The sequence below is a fragment of the Rana temporaria genome, chromosome 8 (genome assembly GCF_905171775.1).
Source record: "Rana temporaria chromosome 8, aRanTem1.1, whole genome shotgun sequence".
Classification (NCBI taxonomy): Eukaryota; Metazoa; Chordata; class Amphibia; order Anura; family Ranidae; genus Rana; species Rana temporaria.
The window spans coordinates 51,263,481-51,288,358 of record NC_053496.1 but is presented as its reverse complement, the minus strand read 5'-3'; the positions used below and the strand labels follow the sequence as shown (position 1 = coordinate 51,288,358).

Below are 24,878 nucleotides of genomic sequence, written 5' to 3'. Positions count from 1 at the left end.
CAATAGGGTTTAGGTTTGGAGACATGCTTGGCCATTCCATCACATTTACCCTCGGCTTCTTTAGCAAGGCAGTGGCCATCTTGGAGGTGTGTTTGGGGTCATTATCATGTTAGAATACTGCTCTGCGACCCCAGTCTCCGAAGGAAGGGATCATACTCTGATTCAGTATGTCACAGTAAATGTTGGCATTTATGGTTCCCTCAATGAACTGTAGCTCCCCAGTGCCGGGCAGGACCCATAAAGCCCCAGACCATGACACTCCTACCACCATGCTTGACTGTAGGCAAGACACCCTTGTCTTTGTACTCCTCACCTGGTTGCGGCCACACACACTTTACACCATCTGAACCAAATGAGTTTATCTTGGTCTCATCAGACTACAGCACATGGTTCCAGAAATCCATGTCCTTTTTTTTCAAATCTGTTCCTTTCTGGGACGGCAGCCATGCAGACCAATTTAATGCAGTGTGCGGCGTATGGTCTGAGCACCGACAGGCTGACCCTCTACCCCTTCGACCTCTGTAGCAATGCTGGCAGCACTCATAAGTCTATTTCCCAAAGACAACCTCTGAATATGACGCTAAGCAGGTGCACTCAACTTCTTTGGTTGACCATGGCGAGGCCTGTTCTGAGTTGAACCTGTCCTGTTAAAATGCTTTATGGTTTTGATCACCGTGCTGCAGCTCAGTTTCAAGGTCTTGGCATTCTTGTTATAACCTAGGCTATCTTTATGTAGAGCAACAGTTCTTTTTTTCAGATCCTCAGAGAGTTAATTGCCACAAGGCATACCCAAAATGACTTTAAGCTGTAATTGCAGTGAAAGGTGGTTCTACAAAGGATTGACTCAGGGGGCTGGATACAAATACACGCCACACTTTTCACATATTTATTTGTAAAAAAAAAAAAAAAAATCATAGCACTGTATGGATATATACAGTATATACACTGTGGGGCAGATTCACGTACCTCGGCGCATATTTCCGCCGGGCGCAGCGTATCTAAGATACACTACGCCGCCGTAACTTTTTTTTTTTCTAATCCTCAAAGGATTTTGCGCCGTAAGTTACGGCGGCGTAGTGTATCTTTGGCGGCGTAAAGGCGCGGAATTCAAATGGATATAATGGGGGCGTGTTTTACGTAAATACGTTGTGACCCGACGTAAACAACGTTTTTTTTTAATGGCGCATGCGCCGTCCGTGGGGGTATCCCAGTGCGCATGCTCAAAATGAAACCAGAACAAGCCAATGTTTAAGACGGTGACGTCATTCTACGCAAATCCCTATTCGCGAAAACGAAAACGATGTAAAAAATTCAAAATGCGAGGCGGGAACGACGGCCATACTTAACAATGAGTATGCCTCATAATAGCAGTATAGCACTATTCGCCGGAAAAAGCCAAACGCAAACGACGTAAAAAAATGCGCCGGCCGGATGTACATTCGTAGATCGCCGTAACAAGCAAATTTGCATACTCGACGCGGAATTCGACGGAAACGCCACCTAGCGGCCGCCGAAAAATTGCACCTAAGATCCGACGGCGTACTAAGACGTACGGCGTACGCCTGTCGGATCGATCCGAGATGCAGTCGTATCTTGTTTTGTAGATACAAAACAAAGATACGACGCGCAAAATTTTTAATTACGTGGCGTATCAAGAGATACGCCGTCGTAATTCTTTTGTGGATCTGGCCCTGTATATCTATAATTACTTGTAAATTTGAAAAAAAATTGAGAATGTACTTGAAAACATATTTATTTTTACATTAGTTAACTGTAGTTAACTTTGGATAAGTCAGAAAATTTAGCTGGACATTAGGGCATCAGATGTTGCTGCTTTGTCTTCGATGTGCTGAGATTACATAACAGTGTTCAGTAACAGAACCATGTAGTAGCTCACATTTCTCTTAACTACCAAGTTCTGTTAGTTGAAATCGCAGTCTATTGAGTTTTGAGGCAATACAGTATGTGTGGGGCAAGACATTTGGCAGGGTTTCAGACTTCAGGGTAGCCCTTATCCCCTGATATTCTACATACAATGTCAAAAATGTCTAATGCAACATTACTATGTAAGTAAATCTTAACATTGGAATACAAATAATTTATAGGCAACCATGCATAGTTATAATAATTAAAGAATTGGTATTCAGATGTCTGCATAGGTCCACATGTGACTGGTTTTGATCTGACTAGGTGAATGGCTAATTTAACTCCCTTTTCCATTATCCTACACTTTTTTAAATCATCCACTAAACAATTGTGGTCATTTGCGAGAGCATTCTTTCCTTCTTAATATGTTGTGTTACAAGTTATATTTATATATATATTACTTCCCCTTTTTTTCACAAGGCCTACATCCCCTTACCATGAACACATTTATAAAAGAACATTTTGGGGATTTTTTTGTACCACCAAAAACACATTAGACTATATTTTACTAAAAGGGAATAACCTTGTTCCTTCTATTTTTTCCATCAAAATTTTGAAAAACAAAGTTTAAAAACATGTTTGCATTGCATTCCATTTACATTTTGTTATTAAGCCATTTCTATTTATTTTAATATATTATTTCCTGAAATGCATTTCAGAACCACATAAATATCAACCATTATGAAAGCTCTTAACAGTAATGAGTGAGTGAGTGAGTGAGTGAAAAACTTATATAGCGCTGCACATGCGAACTGAATCGCCTCCATTTCTCCTCTGTCCTCAAAAGAGATGGGTTTTGATCTTTCTCCTAAAGGCCAAGTGATTCTCCTCCAACCAAATGCTGGCTGGTAGAGCGTTCCATAGTCTAGGGCCTTGGACCGCAAATCTTCTTTCTCCTTTGGACTTGTATCTGGCTTTGGGTATCTGGAGGAGATTTTGGTTGGTGGATCGCAGAACGCGATTGGGGTTGTAGGCTATTAGTTTTTCGCATAGATATTGGGGGGCATTTACCAGAATACACTTATGCGTCAGACAGAGTGCTTTGAAAGTAATTCTGTCTTTTACTGGCAACCAATGAAGGTTTCTCAGTGAAGGTAATAATGTATGTTATTATTATTATTATTATTATTATACACGATTTATATAGTGCCAACAGTTTACGTAGCGCTTTGCAATGTAGAGGGGAGACAGCAAAATGACAGTACAGTTTAATACAGAAGGTACAGTAGGGCCCTGCTCGTAGAGCTTACATTCTAAAGGGAGGGGGTGGTGGTAAAAAAGGTAATAGCTGCAGAGAATGAATGTTCTGGACTTTCTGACACATTTTCCCCTTAATAAAAGTGCTTCATAGGGCTACATAACATATTTACATTAATATTCAGAATTACCACATCCAATCTGTAGGAAACTACAGTATGCCTTGGCTGCCTGATTGGTGACCCAAACAGCAAAAATACAAATACTTTCACTTGAAAAGAAACAAAATTTCCCAGATTTTTTTCTTTAATCACTGCTGGCATTTTTCAAGCCCTGATGAAAGAGTATTTATGCGAAATGCTACTCATGGAGAAACTCATATACCAGCACAGGGGAAGCAACCGTAAATATGAGAACCTTTGGGCTCCGTGGCTGGATACACCGGGGCTTTCACCGGTGGATCTGGTTATGGATAGGTTGTTGGGAGTGAATGTGGGATAAAGCTTGTAATTCCGGGAAATGTATACCGGGGGGTGGAAGGAGTGCCCAGTGATGGAGTGCCCGGCTGGGACTGATCTATGCCGAATGTGATCTTGGTTCTGCTGTGTAATGTTGAATGCCATACGCTGTATACCACCTTTTTTATCAATAAAAACTTTATGTTGGATTAAAAAAAAAAAGAGTATTTATGAGCCCCGAAATGTGCCGGTCTTACTTTGTTGATATGTTCAGTAAAAAACCTACTGGACTTGTACTTGTCTCTGGTGCTCTCATCATCTCTACGTTTTTTAGACTTGTTCTAAGGACTATCAAGGACACCCCAGTTTTTAGAGAGCTGCCCTCTGAGTTCTAATCTCAAGCCTTATCCTTTTTTTAAGCCTCTGGTCCGGCGCACCACAAACAAGTTTTCTCCAACCTGTGAAATACTACAAAACAAATTAATAACCTGAGATAGCCCAATCCTCCTTAAAGGTACAGCAATACCCTAGAAGCCAAGACTCTCTCAAGAAAACTGAAGAAGTATGTAGCTGTCCCCTCAAACAGCTTTACACTACAACCAAAGCTTAGCATTGGGCATGCTTGTCCTTACCACACATATATTGTTATGATTACTATTATTATACAGGATTTATATAGCGCCAACAGTTTGCGCAGCGCTTTACAACATCGGGGAAGACAGTACAATTACAATACAATACAGGAGGAATCAGAGGGCCCTGCTCATTAGAGCTTACAATCTAGAAGTTATGAGCATTCAATTGATCCCTGATTGCAACTTATTTGAATAAATTCGAAAAAAAAAATCTCTATTTAGTGAGCTCTTTTTGACAAGTCGATCGGCCGTGGTGGAATTTTGTCAATTGCTACTGCAAAATTGAATAACTATCTGCATGTTTGTTGAAGAACTAATTTTATTTTAGATTGATTAAATAATATTTTTAAAAGCTCATTTACATGTATAACTGATAAATCATATTTTCAATCAATTTCCAGTTGATCACAAAGTAAGGAAAAAGCATTGTGCGGTTGAATTGATGATGAATGCCCTGTTTACTATTGCTTGTATCTAAATTAATCATAAACTGCAAAGAAAAACCTCCAAATTTTGGTCTGTATGCATTGCAAATACAGTAGATCCTTCCTAAAACAGACGGTACTTACATATGTCACTTCCGCTCCTTTCAGCCCACATTACCACATCCTGTCTGGGTTTACTGTTTTGTATGTGCTGCAAGGAAGCTTATGTTGTTAGGCTCCAAGTTAAAAGTGTATTAAAATACAATGTACTAACCAAGCTTTGAGATCTTTAACCCTTTGTTAGGACAGACAGTACATTTAGTTTACAATTAAGAACGAAGATCTACCAACTCAGTACAGACCATGTTAGTTATGGTAAACTGTAAACATAACGCTAGCTGCTAGCAGATCGCTCCCCACTGCACCCGAGAGGGATAGAGGAGCAGTGACAAACATTGTGGGACATTGTAAAGCATCATGGATGCCAGGGTGCTGCCTGATCAAGGGGAATAATGTTATACACACTGACCGACTGTGCTGCCAACAGAAGAAAATTGCCTGCTAATACAGGAGTTGGTGAGAGGCCGCTGGACAAAATCGCACTACACTTTGAAAACTGATAAAGGCACTGGCTCTGTGATATTTTCAGGCAACACTGTCCCTCTTTTTTCAAAGGGACCAAAGTCAGTGCTATTATGAGTGCTTAAAGGGACATTATCCTGAGCTCTCGGACATAAGAGTTAGCCCCAATGAGCTGGCCAGCAGAAATGAGAGGGAGAGTATATTACAGACCGCAGGACTATTAGGCTGCCGTGGCTCTCCTTAGTTAAGATTGCCCTAGTATAGGATTTAAAAGGAGTTGCTTTCTACACCCAGTGTTTGTTTTTTACAGTATATTTCTTTCTGTTTTTCACCTATTTGTAATATATTTTTCTAGCTTCCTTTAACTGTTTGCTGTGCCGTTGCTGTTGTTTTATAGCTCTTTTGCCATTGGGTTACTGTATAGACATTTGCAACATCTACAATAACTTATCCCAATCCAGACAGGTGTGTCAGAATGCATGGCTCTATTTGCAGAGTTGTGGGCACAGTAACAGGGGACCTGAGAAACAGGGGCTCTTTTGGGGGTGAGCGCTACAAACTAGCTGGATTATTGCAGATATTGTGACTTTTTACTGGTGTATGAAACACGTACAGCAAGTTGTTTTGTCACGGGGGAGAGGAAAAATTATAAGTTCGGTTTTGGATAGGGAGTGGTGTGACATCCAAACTGATATATCTCATAATAAATTAGTGATACGTGAGGAGAATGAAGGAGCGAGTTGAGGGGCAGAGAAATAGATTTGAGTGTCGTCAGCGTAGAGATGGTATTGGAAGCTGTGGGAGGCTATCAGCTGACCCAGGGAGGAGGTGTAGATTGAAAATAGGAGAGGTCCAAGAACAGAACCTTGGGAGACCCCAACAGAGAAAGGAAGAGGAGAGGAGGAAGTAGAATTGTAAGTAACGCTAAGGGTGCGATTGGATAAGTAGGTAGAGAACCAGCGAAGAGTACAGTCACGGAGACCAAAAGCCTGGAGTAGGAGTACAGAATATGTAGGAGTACAAAAATGTTTTTTTAGTTAAATCTGCAGCTTTCATAAATGGAATACTTGGTGATACTACCATGAAGGCCCATGTTCAGGCACTTCTGGTCATTGGCTGACAACTGTCTGCCAACTGTGATGCTACATTGTCACCTTGTCAATTGCATCTCTGGTAGAGACCACAAGTAGCCTTGCAGCACAGATTGCATTAGACATGGACCAGAAGCCAGTCCTGAGCAGCGCCGTCATAAGTGAAGCACTTGCAGTTTGACAAGAAGGAGATGAAAAACGCTGGAGGTGATCAGCAGCACTGAGATTAAAAAAAAAGTTTTTTTTTTTTTAAAACTGTATTATATAAAAATGAAACATGGCATTTGTTTTAGCAAACAAAATATCATCCAGTCTGGTGTTAAAGCCAAATTGTTATGTGTTGAGAGGAATCAACTCTCTTTTCTTCCACGCAGAACACACACTTCTCTGACTTTGCAGACAAGCAAACGGGCTATTGTACAAAGAATCTACTGGCCACACCTGTCTTATTTGGAAATGATGTCCTAGCAGTTATAATGGCCCTCAACAAACAGAATGAACCAGCCTTTTCCAAACAGGATGAAGAGGTAACATAGTGCAAAAACAATATACATTTCAGTATGTCAGTTAATATGAGCTGCAAATGTCACTCTTGTATATGTTTTCCAGGTACTTACCAAATATCTGAATTTCATATCAATGGTCCTTAAACAAAATCATATCAACTACCTTTACAACATCGAATTAAGAAAAAGTCAGGTAAGTTATTTATTCTAGGAATCAAACTATTAAAATGTAATAGCACAGTTATGTTGAACTTTGCTGAATTGAAGGGTAATGCTTCCTACACACGATCAGTTTTCCCGACGGGAAAACTGTGAGGAGAGCTTTTGTACGGGAATCCCAACTATGTGTATGCTCCTCGCAGTTTTTCCGATGGGAAAACCGCCGGACAAAAAAAGAGAACCAGTTCTCTTGTTTCCTGATGTTTTTTTGGAAGTTTTCCTATGGGAAAAACTGTGATGGAGCATACATACGGCCGGCATTCCCGGCCAAAGCTCCATCGCAATTTTCCTGTCGGGAAAAGCGGCCGTGTGTAGGGGAAAGACTGAACCGAGCAGGTTCTCGGCTTTCTCCTCGGGAACTTTTCTCGTCAGAAATCCCGCACATGTGTACGGGGCAACAGTCTCAAAACAGATTTCATAGTGTTGTATGGACACCAGTGCTATGAATTGGGTTTTTAGATGTTTTGGGGACTGTGGGTATGATTAGCATTTTGCAATGTTTTAAGTACATTTGTAAAGATGTGAAAAGGGTTTCTGAATTTTGACACTGGACTCCAGTGTTTTCATTTATGATAACACGCCCAACTGATGGGGAATGATGCATTTTTTGGCCTTATTTTGGCAATAATCAAAGACAGAGATGGTTAGGGTATCTTTCCATCAGAAAGCCTGAGGAAAAAAGTCTTACATAGTTCCACCAATCTATGTTGTTTGGATTTAAAACATCAGTCTAGGTTTGGCTTGTCCTTTATATTATAAGAGACCAAAAAATATATATATTCTGGGTAGTTAGTTGTAGTTAATCATAATCAGCAGGATTTTGAAGAACCACCCTGGTATAATTACACAACTGGTTTAAATGTTCACAAAATAGGACCTTGTGTATGAAAGTGTCTGAACTTGGGATGTCCATAGCATAAAATGATGCTCTCTGTCTACATCAGAAGATTAAAGAGCCAGTCTACTGTAGGTAATGTGTAAAATTATATTTCATTAGCTATTAAATAAGCATTGCAACTGTGCTCATTTTGCAGTGTTTCCTTAACTTGTCATCAAGATTCATAAGGCAACCTTCTCATAATAAATGGTTTGTGGCTGAGCAAATACCATATATAAAAAGCCACACCCCAGATCAATATGTTTGTAGTAAGCAAGTCCCTGGTACAATAGACAATCCACTGGTGCTCAAGAAGGAAGAAGCAAATCTTCTTAATCCAGGCATTGAGAAAATTCCAACCGATAGGGAAAAAGGCAACACCCAGTGTACAGACATTAAACATAGCTCCTTACCAGATTGCAGCGACTCCTGTGTACACAGATAGGTCTAACACAGTGGTTCTCAACCTTTCTAGTGCCGTGACCCCTTGACAAAATTTCCCAAGTTGTGGGGACCCCTAACAGTAGAATTTTTGTAGCGTGGGTTTTCAGCAACTAAGGCCAGACAAGTAATTTGCGCCCCTAGCCCACGTACATTTAGGGATCCCTAAGTCCGTTCCACTCGTACAGTATTACAACCCCTTCTGGTACATTTTAGGATGTACCACTCTCTCTATGTTCTCCTTTCTTTCACTTTTATCTCTCTATCTTAATTTCTTGGTCCCCCCCCCCCACCATCCCTCTCTCTAGTCATCTTTCCTGTTCTTTCTCTTATTCTTTCTCTCCCTTTTTTCTTTGTTCCTCCCCCTCTTTTCTTATCCCTTCCATATATTCTCTACTTTTATTTCTTCTCTTACTCCTTGGGGGAGGGGGGATTGCTGGCAGTGCTGGTGGGGAGTTCTGATCAGCCAGCTTAGATGCTCTTGATCAAGATCATCTGCTGATCTGAGAACTGTAGTGGGGACTTTAAATGGCAACTCTAATCACAGGTAATGTTACTCACTGTGTCTCCAGCTCCGTGGTGTCTCGCAGCAGTGACACCTATGCCGAAATCAGGAGATCAGGGTCTCCTCCAGCCCTTCCCACTTCACATTTCTTACCAGTCAGCAGACCTCTAGTCTCTGTCCCACAGCCATGTGAAAAGGCTGAGAGTGCTGCAGGAACAGCCCAGGATTTGGTGACCCCTGGCAAATTGTCATTTGACCCCCGAGGGGGTCCCGACACCCAGGTTGAGAACCACTGGTCTAACAGCTCTTATCTAGACAGAGTGGTCACATCTAATGTTTAACTTCCTCCAGCTAATAAACATGTCTCCTAATTGACTCAAAAAACTAAATGCAAGAGAAGCTCCCATAGTGTAAAAACATTTCTCAAAATTGATTTTAAAATAGCAATAAGAGTAAAACTCACATTCGGTAAATATGACAATCGCATCTAGATGGCATTCCTGTAGGTAGTTTCAAATGAGACATCCATACATGACTGTCAGCCAATCAGATTGAGCGTGCGTGATGGAGTCAGAAGCCCCACCCTACGTGTTTCATCACAGACGACATCATCGGGGAATGGGCCACAGAGGCATAGTCAAAGCCATATAGCCACCAGTATAGCCATGTTGGACTGTAATAATAATGATTTTCAATTTCGTTGGGCTTATTTACACTTGCGGTTGTTTGTGAAAAGTGACCCGCAATAGATGCAGCCAATATATACAGTACACTTTTAAAATTTGTTTTCTCTAAAAGAAAAAAGTTGTAACGTTTTAACTTGTTTTCCACCATAACCTGGCAATCTCCTCTTCACAGATAATGCTTTGGTGCGCTAATAAGGTTTTTGAAGAACTAACAGACATCGAGCGTCAGTTTCACAAAGCTCTGTATACTGTCAGGATTTACTTGAATTGTGAACGCTATTCTGTGGGATTGTTGGACATGACGAAAGAAAAGGTGATTGTCTTGTGTCACGCTCACTTCAAGTAACACAAATATGTGAAGACATGAACAACAGACAGAAGAGAGGAAATCTGTAAAACAAGCCTACTACAAAGCCTGAAAAGTAAAACAAAAATTCATGTACTAACTACATACCTAAAGCAATTTAAATGGATGCTCCGTTGTGGCTAAAAAATATATATGAACAGAATTTTTGGGGGACAAGGCCCTCTGACAATCAAGGGGAAGATAATAAAGTGCACTGTCTCCCCCAAACTGAGTTTATTTGGTACTTGGGAGGCTATAGGGATGAGACAGGTTTGTAAAAAACTTTCATCATTGTAAAAAGGAGCCATTGTTAGCAATATACCTTTACCCATAGGGCTTATACATGAATGGTGGCTGAGGTGACTCTTAGTTTTTTGGAAAAGCCACATAAGTGTCATTTAGTGCTAATAAGCATTGTAAAAAGGCAGATTTTCATTAAAGTAGAGGTTTGGGGTTGTAAAAAAACAAACCATATTCATCAGTCTGAAGCTACGACTGTCCCCCACTGCCTCTAAGCCTGAGAACTGAGCGATCACATGACTGCTGATCACTCAGTTCTTGGTCAGCTCAGTCACTGTTCTCTGCTCTGCCCCTCCCTCACTAAAGTGCCTGGTTCTGGAGGGGGCAGAAGTGACACGCTGAGATGCTAAACCAGCTGCCAATCAAGCATGGTGGATCCCACAAAATGGTGGGGATCCTTCCAGAGCCTGGAGCGGCTCTGTGATATCATCTAACAGTGGGCTTTTCCATATATCGAAGCATTTCTCATAGATTCCCCTATTCATGCTAAACAGCATGGATGGACAAATCTCTCATTGCCATCAATTTTTTTTTCGTGGCACCCCTTGTTTTTTATTACACATGTGCAGTGACTGGCTTCTTCAATTTGAAGTTTGTAGAGATGGGTGGTGTCAGCAGGGTCACCCATAGCTCAAATTATGTTCAATTCACTAAGCTTAAAGCGAAGCTCCACCCAAAAGGGAAAGGTTGGCTTGTCTACACCCCCTCCACTGCCACATTTGGCATCTTTCAGGGAAAGGAGGAGTGGATACCTGTTTTTGACAGGTACCTGCTCCCACATCCGGCTGAGTTTTCCATAGAAAAGTCACCTGGAAGTTTGGCCCTCCTCCTCCTTCCCCCGCATCCGGGCCATTTACAAAATGCAGCACAGTAGGGAACCAGCTGTGAAGCTGCAAGGCTTTCCTTAGCTGAGATGGTGGGAGCAGCACCTGAGATCGGCTCGGGTGAGGACACCACTGGATTTGAGGATGGGTAAGTGCCCTAATAATAAAGTCAGCAGCTACAGTATTTGTAGCTGCTGACTTTTATTTTTTTCTGAAGGAGCATGGACCTCCATTTTAACCTACTTACATTTTTTTAAATATGGCACTATGAAATTGAACAAAACAAATCTGCAAAATATAGTTAAAGTAGGAAAGAATGGAAGTTAATAAAAAAAACAATAAGGGCTAATGAGGGATTAATTAATAACAACCTCTACTTAGAAAAAGGTTTGCCAGAACTGTGTATGATTAAAGGACATCTGTTTGAATTACATGTAAGCACTAACCCCAAAAAATTTAATTATTACAGTGCATTTATCAGTGATGAATGCACTTTCATTATGTTACATTAAAGTTATAATCTTGGATGCTCCATGAGTAATACAAACGGTCCTTCCTTCAAACATCTGTGGGGTCCCACACTTCTACTTGTAGTCATTACTGCAGATGTAAACAAATACTTCCTGTCACATACAACTGGGACTGTTATCTGGAAATACAGACCATAAACATACTGTTAAACACAGACTTTTTTCATTCTCTCCTTCCCTGTTGTTTAGGAGTTCTATGAAGAATGGCCAGTCAAGCTTGGAGAAGTACCGCCTTACAAAGGGCCAAAGACACCAGATGGAAGGGTTTGTAAGGCCTTCCTTGGACATCTGTAAATTATTTTATACATGTGTGATATGCTTCCCATTTTGGATTTTCTTAAAGAGGTTTCCAGTTTAACCAAATTAATATGAGGCATTCACAAAGTCATAAGACATGGCCACTCCTGCAGGTTGTGTCTTTCTTGGGGCAGACAACCTGGTCTCATGCCCTGTACACACGATCGGATTTCTGATGGAATAAAATCCAATGGATTTTTTCGTCAGATATCCGATGAAGCTGACTTTCATCAGTCTTGCATACACACTATCAGACTAAATTCCGACCATGCCAAAACGTGCTGATGTAAAACACTCCGAGCCGATAAAAATGAAGTTCAATTCTTTCCGAGCATGCGTCGACTTGATTCTGAGCATGCATGGATTTTTCTCTGATGGAGTTCCACACAGATGATCGGAATATCCTATTGTTTTTTTATCCATAGGAAAAATTTCAAACATGTTCTATTTTTTTACACCGATGGAAAAAATACCGATGGGGCCTGATGAAAACAGTCCATCTGTCTTTTTTCATCGGACAAACCGATTGTGTGTACATGCCTTTAGACTACATTCACCAGATAGTGAAAACAAGCATTTGACGTTTGACATTTTGACGTCAACATAACCGCTCGCCGCTCGTGGTGTTTTGCTTTTTAACTTATAAAGAAATTTTACTACGCCTTATTGTTTTTAATAAATAAGAAAATGTTGTTTTCAAAATACTACACTATCCAGAATCCTCCCCCTTCTTCCTCCTCCACATTATATATACATCCATTGGGAGAGAAAGACCACTGCTCATTTTAGATCTGCCCCATTATACTGAGAATATAGTAGCAAGAAGCCAGCCTTGTGAACACTACTAATCTTCACTATTATATACTAGATATGTGCATTCCCGTTCGTACGAATGTTATTTTCGTACGAAAATGTTAATTTTCGTACCCGCAGAATAATGTGTACATACGAAAAAATTAAAGCACCAAAATACGAAAACGACAGGATTCCGAATGAGCCGCATAACGAACAACCGCAAATACGAACGAACGATCCGACGAAAATACGCCAAAACGAAAACAGCAAAAGAACGAAAAATACTTGCATTCTGTATTTTGTTTGAATCCTTGTTCTGTTCGTATTTTGATTTTCAGTCGTATGTTCATATGACATCTAACAAAAGATTTTCATTCTGTATTTTGTTTGAATTATTTTTCTGTTTGTATGTTCATATGACATCTTATAACAAAAGATTTGTATTCTGAATTCCTTTTTTCTGTTCGTAATTTGGTTTCAGAATACAAATCTTTTGTTATAGATGTAATTTTCGTTTTTTTGAATGGGCAGTGAGTGTAGTTAGTTAGTGAAGCAGCTTCTCTTTTGTGCTGAGTACAGTAGTACAGTAAAGCCAAATAAACTTTTCTGTGGATTTTCGTCTGAAGGGAGATCAGTTGGCCAGACTTTTGAACCTGGAACCCAAAAATGGTTTTCTGATGGAGTTTAAAAACGAACGAACGTTCGGTAAAACGATCGTTTTTATGTTTGTTGTTAAAAAAGTCTGACCAAGTGTATGGGGCTTAACAATAGTTAATATGGATGAGCCGCATGTTGAAAGTGCCGCAAATCCTGCGATATATTTATGAAAGTACAAAACAACGAAAATTCACGAAAATTATTGTCTAACAAGTAACAAACATGAATTAAACAGAATAACGAACCATCCCGCATGTCTGAAAATAAAACGGTAACCAAAATACGAAACGATCGGAATACGAAAAAATCGCGTCGTACGAAAAACGAACGGGAACGAACAGGAAAACGGGCGTCTTACGAAAAACGAACGGAAACGAACCTACGGAACGATACGAAACAGAACAAAAAAAAACAATTTTTTTTTCTGTGCACATGTCTATAACACATGCGGTTGCCTCATAACCGCAAGGTTTTCTTTACTAAATGCGTATTGAACAGAAGAGGAGAAACCAATTTTTTGAACTTTGCACATTGAGTTTGTTGCACAGAAGAGGATAAATCCTTTTCCTGCACTTTGCACATTGTGTTTGTTGCACAGAAGAGGAGAAATCACCTTTGCATATTGCATATATTTTTGCACAATTTTCTGTACTTTAAGGACAACGTCACTTTATATGTTATATGTATACTCAACTGGAGAGTGTCCACATCACTTTATTTTATAAAACTGTGATTATTTATTTGGAAATCCTTTCATGTGTATCAATATCTTTAGCATTTATTGTACAACTTACTGTTCTTGATATTCTTTAATATATATTATCTAGGTAGATTTAGTTTGATTTTAGTTTTATCTTTTAACAGCGCAGCAACATCTATTCTATTTAAACAGCACAGTGCTTGTGGTGTCTAACCTGCCCCTCTGCTGTAAAATATCTGTCTGATCCTGCCAGTTTCTGCCCTGCCCCCTGTAACCTGACCACGGTTTATCATGGCTGCTGAGCGCTCACACCGTGGTCAGTTCATGTGCCTCTGTCATCCGCTGTCTCTCCTCTCTGCTTTCCCCCCGTCATCTCCCCTGTCCTCACCACCCTCCCCGCCCTGTCTGTCAGCTCAGGAGTCTGTGTCTCTGTCTCTGCCCCCCCCCCCCGCTGCTGTTAGTAAAAAACTACAATTGAATTTAAAAAAATGCTGCCAGCCACTCTCTTTTAAGCTGCCATCCTGCACTTTATAAGTGTTTGTTAGAAACTAAGCCTCTAATACCTTTTTGTGCAGTATCTTATAACCAGTCACGTGACTATTGGCTGCTCTGCTATTCCGATCCAGGGTTACAGCAGGAGTAGCAGAGCGGCCAGCTGGGTGATTACGTGACTCCCGGCTAATGCCAGAGGGAGAGCTTGGCTCCTCCTGCTGTAGCCCTGAATCAGAGTATCAGAGCGTCCGGGAGTCGTGTGACCAGTCAGAAGCTACTTCACAAAAAAAGGTATTTAGAGGCATCGATTCTAACAAACACTCATACAGTGCAGGATGGCAGATTAAAAAAGGGGGCTGGCAGCAAAGCATAATTAGGTTACAAACCCTTTAATGCAGAGAATGCATTAAGGTAAAAACCTTTTGCCTTTAGAACCACTTGAAGTAACAGGCTACCCAAGATAGGTGTGCGTAGCCTATTGCATTAGGGTGTGCATCCTGAAGCTCAAACACACGTGTGTGTCTCTAGATATATTACCCCGGCACATTGATCTCCCTGCCAGCACAGTGAAAGAGAAGTGCTTAAACACTTCTCTTATGGCAGAGTCGGTAAGAGAGAGATCAGTGGCCCGGAGGACAGGTGGATTGGGGGCCTCCCGAAGACCAGCAGGATGTGCAGGCAACCAGGGACTGCTCCTCCCCCCGGACAGTCCGTGGTCTATTACATAAAAATGGATCCAATGGAAGGAGCACAACACCTCATCCAGAAGGAGAATTGGCTCTGCTTGCTGCTGGCCAGCAGGAAGGTACTGGGCATCACACACACTTACCCACAACTCCCACTTCCCAAACCACCCCTGTACCTACTTTTTCTAGGCGATAGGTATGTGTAATTGGTATGAGTACTTGAAAAAAGTATCGGTACTCATACTCTGTGTTTAAAAAATGGTATCGGTGCATCCCTAGTTTTACCAGTGAAACATCTTCAATAATTCACTTACCGTATCTGTAATCTCTTTAGAAAGTATTAACAACTGTCTTTTTTCTTTTGTTCAGGAAGTTATTTTTTACAAGATTATTGATTATATTTTGCATGGGAAAGAAGAAATTAAAGTCATCCCGTAAGATATGACTAGTGATTCATCAACAGTTTTAAATTAATTATAATAGTTGTTTAGTTTCTCCAGTTTAATGTGCTCTGTGTTTGTGTACCTAGCACACCTCCTGAAGATCACTGGTCCCTCGTGAGTGGACTGCCCACATTCGTCGCTGAGAATGGATATGTATGTTGATTTTTTATGTATATTTTTTTGTTTTTTAATTAGTAACACTTGCAATCCTATAAAATAGAATCTCTGATGTATAATGAAGCTGTCAAGTATCGGTCCCCTTGTCATGATATGATTTTGTAGTGGTTTTTAGTATTTATTATGTGAACTGTAAAATGTGTCTTATATAGTTTTGTGTGCAGTTTATTTAAAATTATACTTCACAAAAAGGAAAAAAAAAACATGAGAAGCATAAGGGGAGCTTAGCCTATATGCTTAGAAGTTTTTATCTAGGTATTGCTGTAGTTTACCCCACATCCTATCTCTAATCAGGTGATCCTGGAGCTTTCATGCTTGTGATGCTGGAATATCCTCCTTGCTGTTTCTCACACACAGCCTGATTTAAAAAAAAAAATGAAAAAAGGTATTAAAGGATCACTAAAGGAATTTTTTTTTAGCTAAATAGCTTCCTTTACCTTACTGCAGTACTGGTTTCATGTCCTTATTGTTCGTTTTTGCTTTGAAGTAGCTGTAATTCTGCTCTGATCTCCACACTTCCTGCTTGTCTGGCTCCTTATAACCACAGTACTGGGAGTTTTTCACGGTGGTCTAAGCTGTCATTACTGTGTGTCTAAAACTTCTCAGAACCAATCAGATTCATTTTAAAAACAAAACACTGCCCTGAATTTGTTTGTTTTTGTTCTGTGGGTCTCTTTACTTCACAGAAACATGAAACCAGTTTAAAACCGAAAGTGAAACTAGAGGCACATTATATGATTGAATGTAATCTATTTTTAATCATTTGTAAAAGGAATCCGTTAACTATTATGTCTCTATACCCTGTAAACAGTCATTTCAGCAAAAAAAAATGTTTCCTTTAGGCTCCATTCACACCTAGGCGACAAAACGCCCGATGCTCGATACGCTGGAGGGGCGAATTTCCATTGCTGTCTATGAGATGGTTCACATCTCACGCCGAACGCCGAAACGCCGTACGCCTGCTGCCTGAAAGCAAGTCCCGGACCCTTTTTTTCAGGCGGCATTGGCGTTCGGCCATAGACAGCAATGGAAATGATTTGTGAAAAAAAAAGTTACACAAATCGCGGCAAAATACGCCGCATACGCTGCGTTACAATGTGAATGCAGCCTTAGTGACCCTTTAAGAGTTTTCTAAGTGGTTACCACTTAGATTTATACGTGCTTTGAATGTTTAAATATGATTGGTTGACTAAAGTTATTTCAATAGATTAGGATGTTTTCTGGTGCTAGGACATAATGCAAAGCTCTATTTCTTTCAAAATAAAATAAATAGCGAACAGTAGGCATGAATTACCCTTGTGGAGGGCTCTCGTATTAGCATAAAAGCCAAATAACTTTCATTTCAAAAGTAGAGTTCGGCAGCCTACATATTTTGTCTGTACAGGTTTTCTTCAACAATCTAGGTATAAATCTAATGGATCTTGTTAGGTTAATGTAATCCCTGTATTTGATATTTTTTTCTTCATGTTCACTTCAGATTTGCAACATGATGAATGCCCCAGTAGATGAATACTTCAAATTTCAGGTGACACTTGCATTCCTCTTAAATCAAGATTTTAAAACACTGTCTTTAGCTAGCCCAACAATTAGCAGTATAAATCTTTTTATTTCAACATTTCACCTGTGACTCCTATTATTGTAGAAAGAAGCAGTAGATGAGACGGGATGGTGTATCAAAAATGTCCTCTCGCTGCCTATTGTCAACAAGAAGGAAGAAATTGTGGGAGTGGCCACCTTTTACAACAGGAAAGATGGGAGGCCGTTTGATGAATATGATGAGCAAATCACAGAAGTAAGATGTTTCCAATGTTTGAATATATATATATATATACACACACACTATATTACCAAAAGTATTGCGACACCTGCCTTTAAACCAACTTGAACTTTAATTCCATCACAGTCTTAGGGCCAGATTCACGTAGAATCGCGGCGGCGTAACTTATCCTAGACAAGTTACACCGCCGCAATTTTTCATCGCAAGTGCCTGATTCACCAAGCACTTGCAATGAAAACTATGCCCGCGGCCTCTGGCGCAAGGCGGGCCAATTCAAATGGGTGTGTGCCATTTAAATTAGGCGCGCTCCCGCGCCGGACCTACTGCGCATGCTCCGTTTCCTAACTCCCACCGTGCTTTGCGCGCCGTGATGTCATTTTTTTGAACGGCGACGCGCGTAGCGTACTTCCGTATTCCCGGACGGCTTACGCAAACGACGTTAAATTTTGAATTTCGACGCGGGAACGACGGCCATACTTTAGACAGCAATACACTTGCTGACTAAAGTTAAGGCACCAAAAAAAAGTGTAACTTTGCGACGGGAAACTAGACTAGCGGCGACGTAGCGAACACGAAAAACCGCTGTGGATCCGCCGTAACTCCTAATTTGCATACCCGACGCTGGTTTACTACGCGAACTCCCCCCAGCGGCGGCCGCGGTACTGCATCCTAAGATCCGACAGTGTAAAACTATTACACATGTCGGATCTTAGGGATATCTATGCGTAACTGATTCTATGAATCAGTCACATAGATAGAAACAGGCATACGACGGCGTATCAGGAGAAACGCCGTCGTATCCCTTTTGTGAATCTGGCCCTTAGTCCGTAGGGTTCTATGTTGAGTTGACCAACCCAACTCTTCTGGGAAGGCTGTCCACAAGGTTTAGGAGTGTGACTATGGGAATGTTTGACCATTCTTCCATCTCTGTTCCAGGCCCTTACACAATTCCTGGGCTGGTCTGTTCTGAATACTGACGCCTATGAGAAAATGAACAAACTTCAGAACCGAAAGGACATTGCCCAAGAGATGCTGATGTACCAGTTGACATGCACGCCGAAGGAGCTGCAGACTATCTTGGTAACTTTTGTATATTTTATACAGATACATGACTGCCATGCTATAGCTAACCAAAAGTTTTTTTCTATGTTGTTTACTTAGAAAAGCAAGGAAAAGTTAAGCAAAAATTTAGATGAATGTGAAGAATCGGATCTTGTAAAAATATTGGTATGTATATTACTTTAATGGAAATATAAGTTCTTAGATTTGAAGAAAACATAATTGAGTGTTGCTAGAACCTGATGGGCTGGGGTATCTCTTACTTTCGCTATTATTTAATGCTCTTTAAGACAAGGTGAAATTTGGTTTCTAGGGAAACTCCACAAACATAATATAACTTAAATATCATAAAAACATAGCAGCGATCTAGACACACAATATTGCATTTACTGGTGATGTTTTAGAGCTATAGCAACCATTTTTCAGGCCAGGAGTGTTCCCTTGTCCCCAGAAAACATTTCCTGTGACCAAATGTATGGTCCAAGTATTTCCCTTTGCACCTTTGCCAACAACCCTTTAAACATACAGATCTCTTTGTATCTGACCAAAGATGAAACTCTCATGCCGCATACACACGATCATTTTTCGGGAAGGAAAAAAACGTTGTTTTAAAAAAAATTTATTTAAAATGATCAAGTGTGGGCTTCACATAATTTTTCGGCTTCTGAAAAACAACAATTTTTTATTTCAAACATGCTAAATTTTTTAATGTCGTTTTAAACAATGTCGTTTTTCGGGTTGTAAAAAAATAATCGTGTGTGGGCTAAAACAACGTTAAAAACCTGCGCATGCTCAGAAGCAAGTTATGAGACAGTAGCGCTCGTTCTGGTAAATCTACCATTCATAATGGAGTAAGCACATTCATCATGCTGTAACAGACAGAAAAGCGCGAACCGTCCTTTACTAACACGGAATCAGCTAAAGCAGCCCAACGGGTGGCGTCATCCGCATGGAACTTCCCCTTTATAGTGCCGTCGTACGTGTTGTATGTCACAGCGCTTTGCTAGAGCATTTTTTTAAAACGATGGTGTGTGAGCAACGTCGTTTTAATGATGAAGTTGGAAAAACATAGTTTTTTCTACATGCCAAAAAACGACGTTTTTTTTTCATGCCGAAAAATGATCGTGTGTACGTGACATCAGTTCAGTAAACCTTTCGGGAAACTCCATGGATGCCACAGTTAATTCCAAATGCTCCCTGTGATTTAAAGCACACCTAAACCTAAAAACAAAAATTTTAAATTCTACAGCTTACCATTTTTTTTATGTAATGGCTGCATTTGCATATTCTTTTCCAGACTTTTCCCCTTTATTTTCACTTGATGAACCTGTCAACATCGCACTTCACTTCTTGTCCTAGGGTGACTGCATAATATCTATGGAGGAGCAGTGCTGTCATCCTAGAAAGTTCTCCCGATTTGGACCACAAAACCCTCTCTTCTAATCTCTTTTGTAGATCACAGAAGGTAGCTGGGGAAACTGATAACAATAAATAACATATAATTTTAGCGCACAAGACGTTACAAGGATACCGTTTTTTTTTGCCATAATAAACTAATGCAGCCACTGCTTGTAAATACTTTAAACCCATAAACAATAAAGTAATATAAAGCAGCTTAGATATCCTTTAAGCCCTACCCAAATTTCTGACAGTGATAGCAAGAGCACTGATAAGGTAAACCTTGTCTATAATTGCCATTGCCATGGTTGCAAGGAAGAGAGACCTTATTTTTTAAAGCAAACCACAGAAATTATGGTTGGCTGCAGAATAAAATCTAGAATATATATCACTGTATACGCAATGCTTGAACGATGTTTTGAACAAGACAACGTGACATATCTCTCTGTCTTCCTTTGCACAGAAAGAGGAACTGCCAGACCCAGCAGCGCTAGAACTCTATGAATTCCGCTTCAGCGACTTCCCTGTGACGGAACATGAGCTCATTAAGAGTGGCATCAGACTATTTGTTGAGCTAAAAGTAATTGAAAAGTTTAAGGTGCCTGCGGATGTAAGTACTCCCATGTCAATGTAAGTTTTGCAGAGCTAGTAATAAACATTTACCTGTTTTTTTTTTTTGGAACAGGTTAAATGTATTTTTATGTGTAAAATAACATCTATACAAACAGAATTTTAACAGCTATAGTAGGCAATACGAATAGGTATCAAGTACTTTAAAGCAACTCTCTCACCAGCAAAAAAAAGTAAAAATCACCCACATAAAAAGCGCTATAATGCTACACCACCACTGCAGATCTGTAGTGACATAGTGCTGAGTGGAACCACAGTGTACATCAGATACTGAAGATCTTCTGGCCAGAGTAGCACTACAAGAAAACAAAAGATCAGCGTCATCAGCTGCCGGGGCCTGATAATAACTTCTTTTGCAGGTTGCTTTTTTTTTTCCAAACAAGATTTATTGAGAATATAATTTTCAAATATACAGTACAAAAAGTAAAATATGTCAAGCATATTGTTATACAATCAATGTGCTGTGACAAACAGTTGGATAAATGTAACATGAACAAACAGCTAGCCTGTCTAGGGGCTATCAGTGCCCAGGATCAAGGACGGCTGCAAGTTTCAAGCAAATGATAATGAACTTCAAATAATTGGGTTAAACCCAAACCAGTAAGTAATAAAGAGGATACTTAAAAGACAGAAGAGGGGAAAAATAAGGAGGGGGGATCCAAGAGTGGGAGGAAAGCATATTCTGGAATAAGCATAAAATGTATTTGGTTGGGTTAGGAGGGTTGGTTGAGGGAAAAAAAATTAAATAGAAAGATTTATACAATGGCCAATGAAACTCTCCTTACTAGGGTTAAATCTATAAAGGATGAAGGGGGTTAGCGACACTTTAAGTTAATTTATATCAGTGTAACAGGAGGGAGAAGATGAGGGGTGGCGGACAGGTTAAAGGTAGAGAGTGAAGATGTGTAGTCTGTCGCGAGATCTTTCTGGTTGGGGGGGGGGGTTGTTTAGATCTACCTTCCTTTTTAGATGAATGTTGCATATGGCGCAAACAGATCGCTCGCCCATTTGCTGGTTAGACCTGGGGGTTGATCAGGCTTTTGTATTGATCAGTGGTGCGACACTGAAACCAGTTGGCCCAGGTGGCTATGAACTTTGATGGGGAATCGTTTGCCAAGTTAATAAGTCCTTCCATATCTGCACTTTTTGGAGATGTTGTTTACCTGTGGTACCTCTTTGTACCTCTGCCTTTATAAAGGCAGATTTCAGGTAATTGACACAACTGAAAAATATTTCTTGATTTTTTGAGAAAAAAAACATGAACAAAAAGTTGAAATCAAATAAATTGATGTATATGGTTGTTTAGAGATATTTCATAGGTGTACAATCTAAAACCCCCCTGTAGGAAGTTGCCAACTGTTGGGGTGCACACTACTCCTTGTTGTTAATTTGTTCCCCTTACTCATAAGGGGTGCCGGAAGTCGGCTATGAACTTTGATGAAAGAACTACTTTACATAGTATGAATTGGGCAGCCCAAGCCAGGATGAACTAGAGCTGTGTACGGAGGAATATGTAAGAGACTATTTGACCTATGCTGTATTTGCAAGAAGATTCAAGAAAATGTTCCAAAAGTGCCTGGTCTGAAGTTCTTTAATGAAAAAGATGTGTGGAAGGTGTGAAAAAGAACAAGACAAGGGGTGGATGAAGAGGAGCTCCTGAGAGAATGCTACCAAGAGTTAACAAGGGGTAAAGTTGAGAAGTGAAAGCTATATTGTCTTTGCCATGAGTAACCAGAGGAGTGTTGGGTGCTCAGCTGTCAGCTAACCGGAGAACAATGTGACTTGGCTGGGATGATGTAACCTGGTGGTGAAAGAGTTTCTGGGCTTAACCCCCTCCCTAGTGTAGGTGCCCCATACATGGGATCAATATCACAACTCATGGATATCGCCTGTACTGCATGTCATAGGGAAGAGAAAGAGTGTGGATCCTTGGAGATACAGAAGTTCAGAAACAAGTAGAGAGTTTATGCCTTATACTGTGAGAAGTCTCAAGTGTGTCACTAGATGCGAGGTGACATAAAAGCTGAGCTGGAGGAGTGGGATACTGGCTTTGTGCTGGAAGAAGTCTGGTACAGTTAAGCAAGTATGAAGTCGCTGAGAAGTGAACTGTGCACAAAGAGTTAATTGCACTGAGAGTTATGCTTGCTTCTAAGTTTGAAGTACCGCCTTAATGCAGATTTATCATGACCGCAGTCTCCGCCTGCTCATACAGGCATTAGCAAGTGTTGTTCCAGTGTCTCTGATCGGGTACGTTAAGTCCCACACACACCTTGATGTCTAACAACTTGGTTATCCCACCATGAACATCGCTCTTGAAGTAATGTGTATTTTCTCAGAGTTCCCAGGTTTTTACTTCTGTTTTAATAATATAAAACCAAAGCCATCTCACATTCAAGGTAGATTAGTGATACAGTGGTAAGTTCAGAAAAGAAGACCCCAACTGCTGAACTTTATCTCCCAAGAAGTGGAATGTCCCTTGGAAACACAAAACTCTGCATTCTGACCCAAATGATTATGTTCATCACTATGTTTTTCGTTTTTTTTAAAGGCTTGATTCCAAATGAATTTGTGGTGTTTCCAGAAAAAAAATTTCAGGGAAAAGTTGCAAGTCTCCTCTCGAAAACCAAATACCAAGACAATCTTTACAGCTACTTTTTTCTTGTTGTCCATTTCCACTAACAGACATAATATTTGTGACAGTAACCACAAAGCAGTAAGGAAAAGGAATTGAATTAATGAAGTTTTTTTTAGAGGCAACTTGCAATTACTGTACTTTAAGACATAGCTAGCTTTATGACAAAGTAATTTTGGTGGGCAGAAAATAAATTAATTGCTTTTGTGTAAGTTTTTTTTATTTATTGCCCTAATAAATAGCATCAACCTATTCAACAATTCTTCAGAGTACGTGGGTGCATTCACATCAGTCCCTTGCTCGCATTGTCACAGCAATAATAAACATTTAAGGGTTAGTCGTCTCAGAAACCAGTTAATATTGCAGTATTTTTTGGATTGTGGAGAAGAATAGGGCATCTGAAGACACAATAGTCCATGGTCTATGCAAGCATTGCTCTCGGTGGGAACATTGGATACCAGCTCTACAACACTGCAATGCTAACTGCTGAGCCACTGTGCTGTTATTGGTTTGTTTAATTCGGATGGAGATAGACAATTTTTCTAATGTTTTTTTATCAAGCCATAACTAAGCTAAACATGATCATGTATGGAAACGTAACCCTGAAAGTCACATAAAAAGCTAATCTTTGGTGTACATTTCTGTCAATAGGTTTTGACAAGATGGATGTACACTGTGAGGAAAGGGTATCGGGACATCACCTACCACAACTGGCGACATGGGTTTAATGTTGGACAAACCATGTTTACACTGCTAATGGTATGTAATGTTTTAATTACTGTAGATTTGCCATCATAAAATCTTTTTTGCCCAAAAATCGAAAATTTGCTTTTCCGTCATTATGCATGTACCGTATATCCTCTAGTATAAGCCGAGTTTTTCAGCACAATTTTTGGTGCTGAAAAGGCCCCCCTCGGCTTATACTCGAGTCACCTTTTTGCGCCTGATTTCCCGGACTTTGGGGACCCGGTACCGGCTGGCCGCAGGTCCCCTGGACCCCAAACTTGGCACATATGTAGCCCCACTCTTCCTCAAGTGTGCAAAGTTTGTTGTCCGGGGGACCTATGGCTGGGGAGCACCAATTTTTCAAACCCGGGCACCCCTTCCATAGACTCCCATGTTAAACGTCAGTCTAGTCATGGGCACAGTGAGGCATGGGCACAGTGAGGCATGCACATGGACACAGTGAGGCATGCAGATGGACACCCTAGGCTTATACTCGAGTCAATACGTTTTCCCATTTTTTTTTTTGTGGTAAAATTAGGTGCCTCGGCTTATATTCGGGTCGGCTTATATAATCGAGTATATACGGTAATTAAGAATGATAACCAGACATCCCATAGATGTATAGTTTGTATGTAAAAAAATAATAATCAAGTTTTGCTCTCAAAACATGATTACTAGTGAATACAAGAAAAGGCTTATCACAATCTGGGCTTGGTTTTTACACACAAATGCCCCACTGTCATAACAACATAGAGTATTTTTACTGTTCCTAAGTTTATCCTCTACAGTACCAACAACTATATGTGCCATTTTCACTATTGACCCAATCTGGCATTTTTCAGTAAATGGACAAGGTACTGG

The 24,878-nt window shown here is 40.3% G+C and overlaps 1 protein-coding gene across 1 annotated transcript in view; it reads left to right on the top strand.

Moving 5' to 3' along the window:
- Nucleotides 1-24,878, top strand: part of PDE6C (phosphodiesterase 6C) — a 97,749-nt gene that overhangs the window by 37,909 nt on the left and 34,962 nt on the right. Inside the window, exons 2-13 of the mRNA XM_040361769.1 lie at nt 6,689-6,841; nt 6,924-7,013; nt 9,721-9,861; nt 11,738-11,812; nt 15,545-15,609; nt 15,705-15,771; nt 17,273-17,320; nt 17,438-17,587; nt 18,509-18,652; nt 18,734-18,799; nt 20,493-20,639; nt 23,943-24,050. Coding sequence (XP_040217703.1) covers nt 6,689-6,841; nt 6,924-7,013; nt 9,721-9,861; nt 11,738-11,812; nt 15,545-15,609; nt 15,705-15,771; nt 17,273-17,320; nt 17,438-17,587; nt 18,509-18,652; nt 18,734-18,799; nt 20,493-20,639; nt 23,943-24,050 — 1,254 coding nt within the window. The remainder of the gene's footprint in view (nt 1-6,688; nt 6,842-6,923; nt 7,014-9,720; nt 9,862-11,737; nt 11,813-15,544; nt 15,610-15,704; nt 15,772-17,272; nt 17,321-17,437; nt 17,588-18,508; nt 18,653-18,733; nt 18,800-20,492; nt 20,640-23,942; nt 24,051-24,878) is intronic.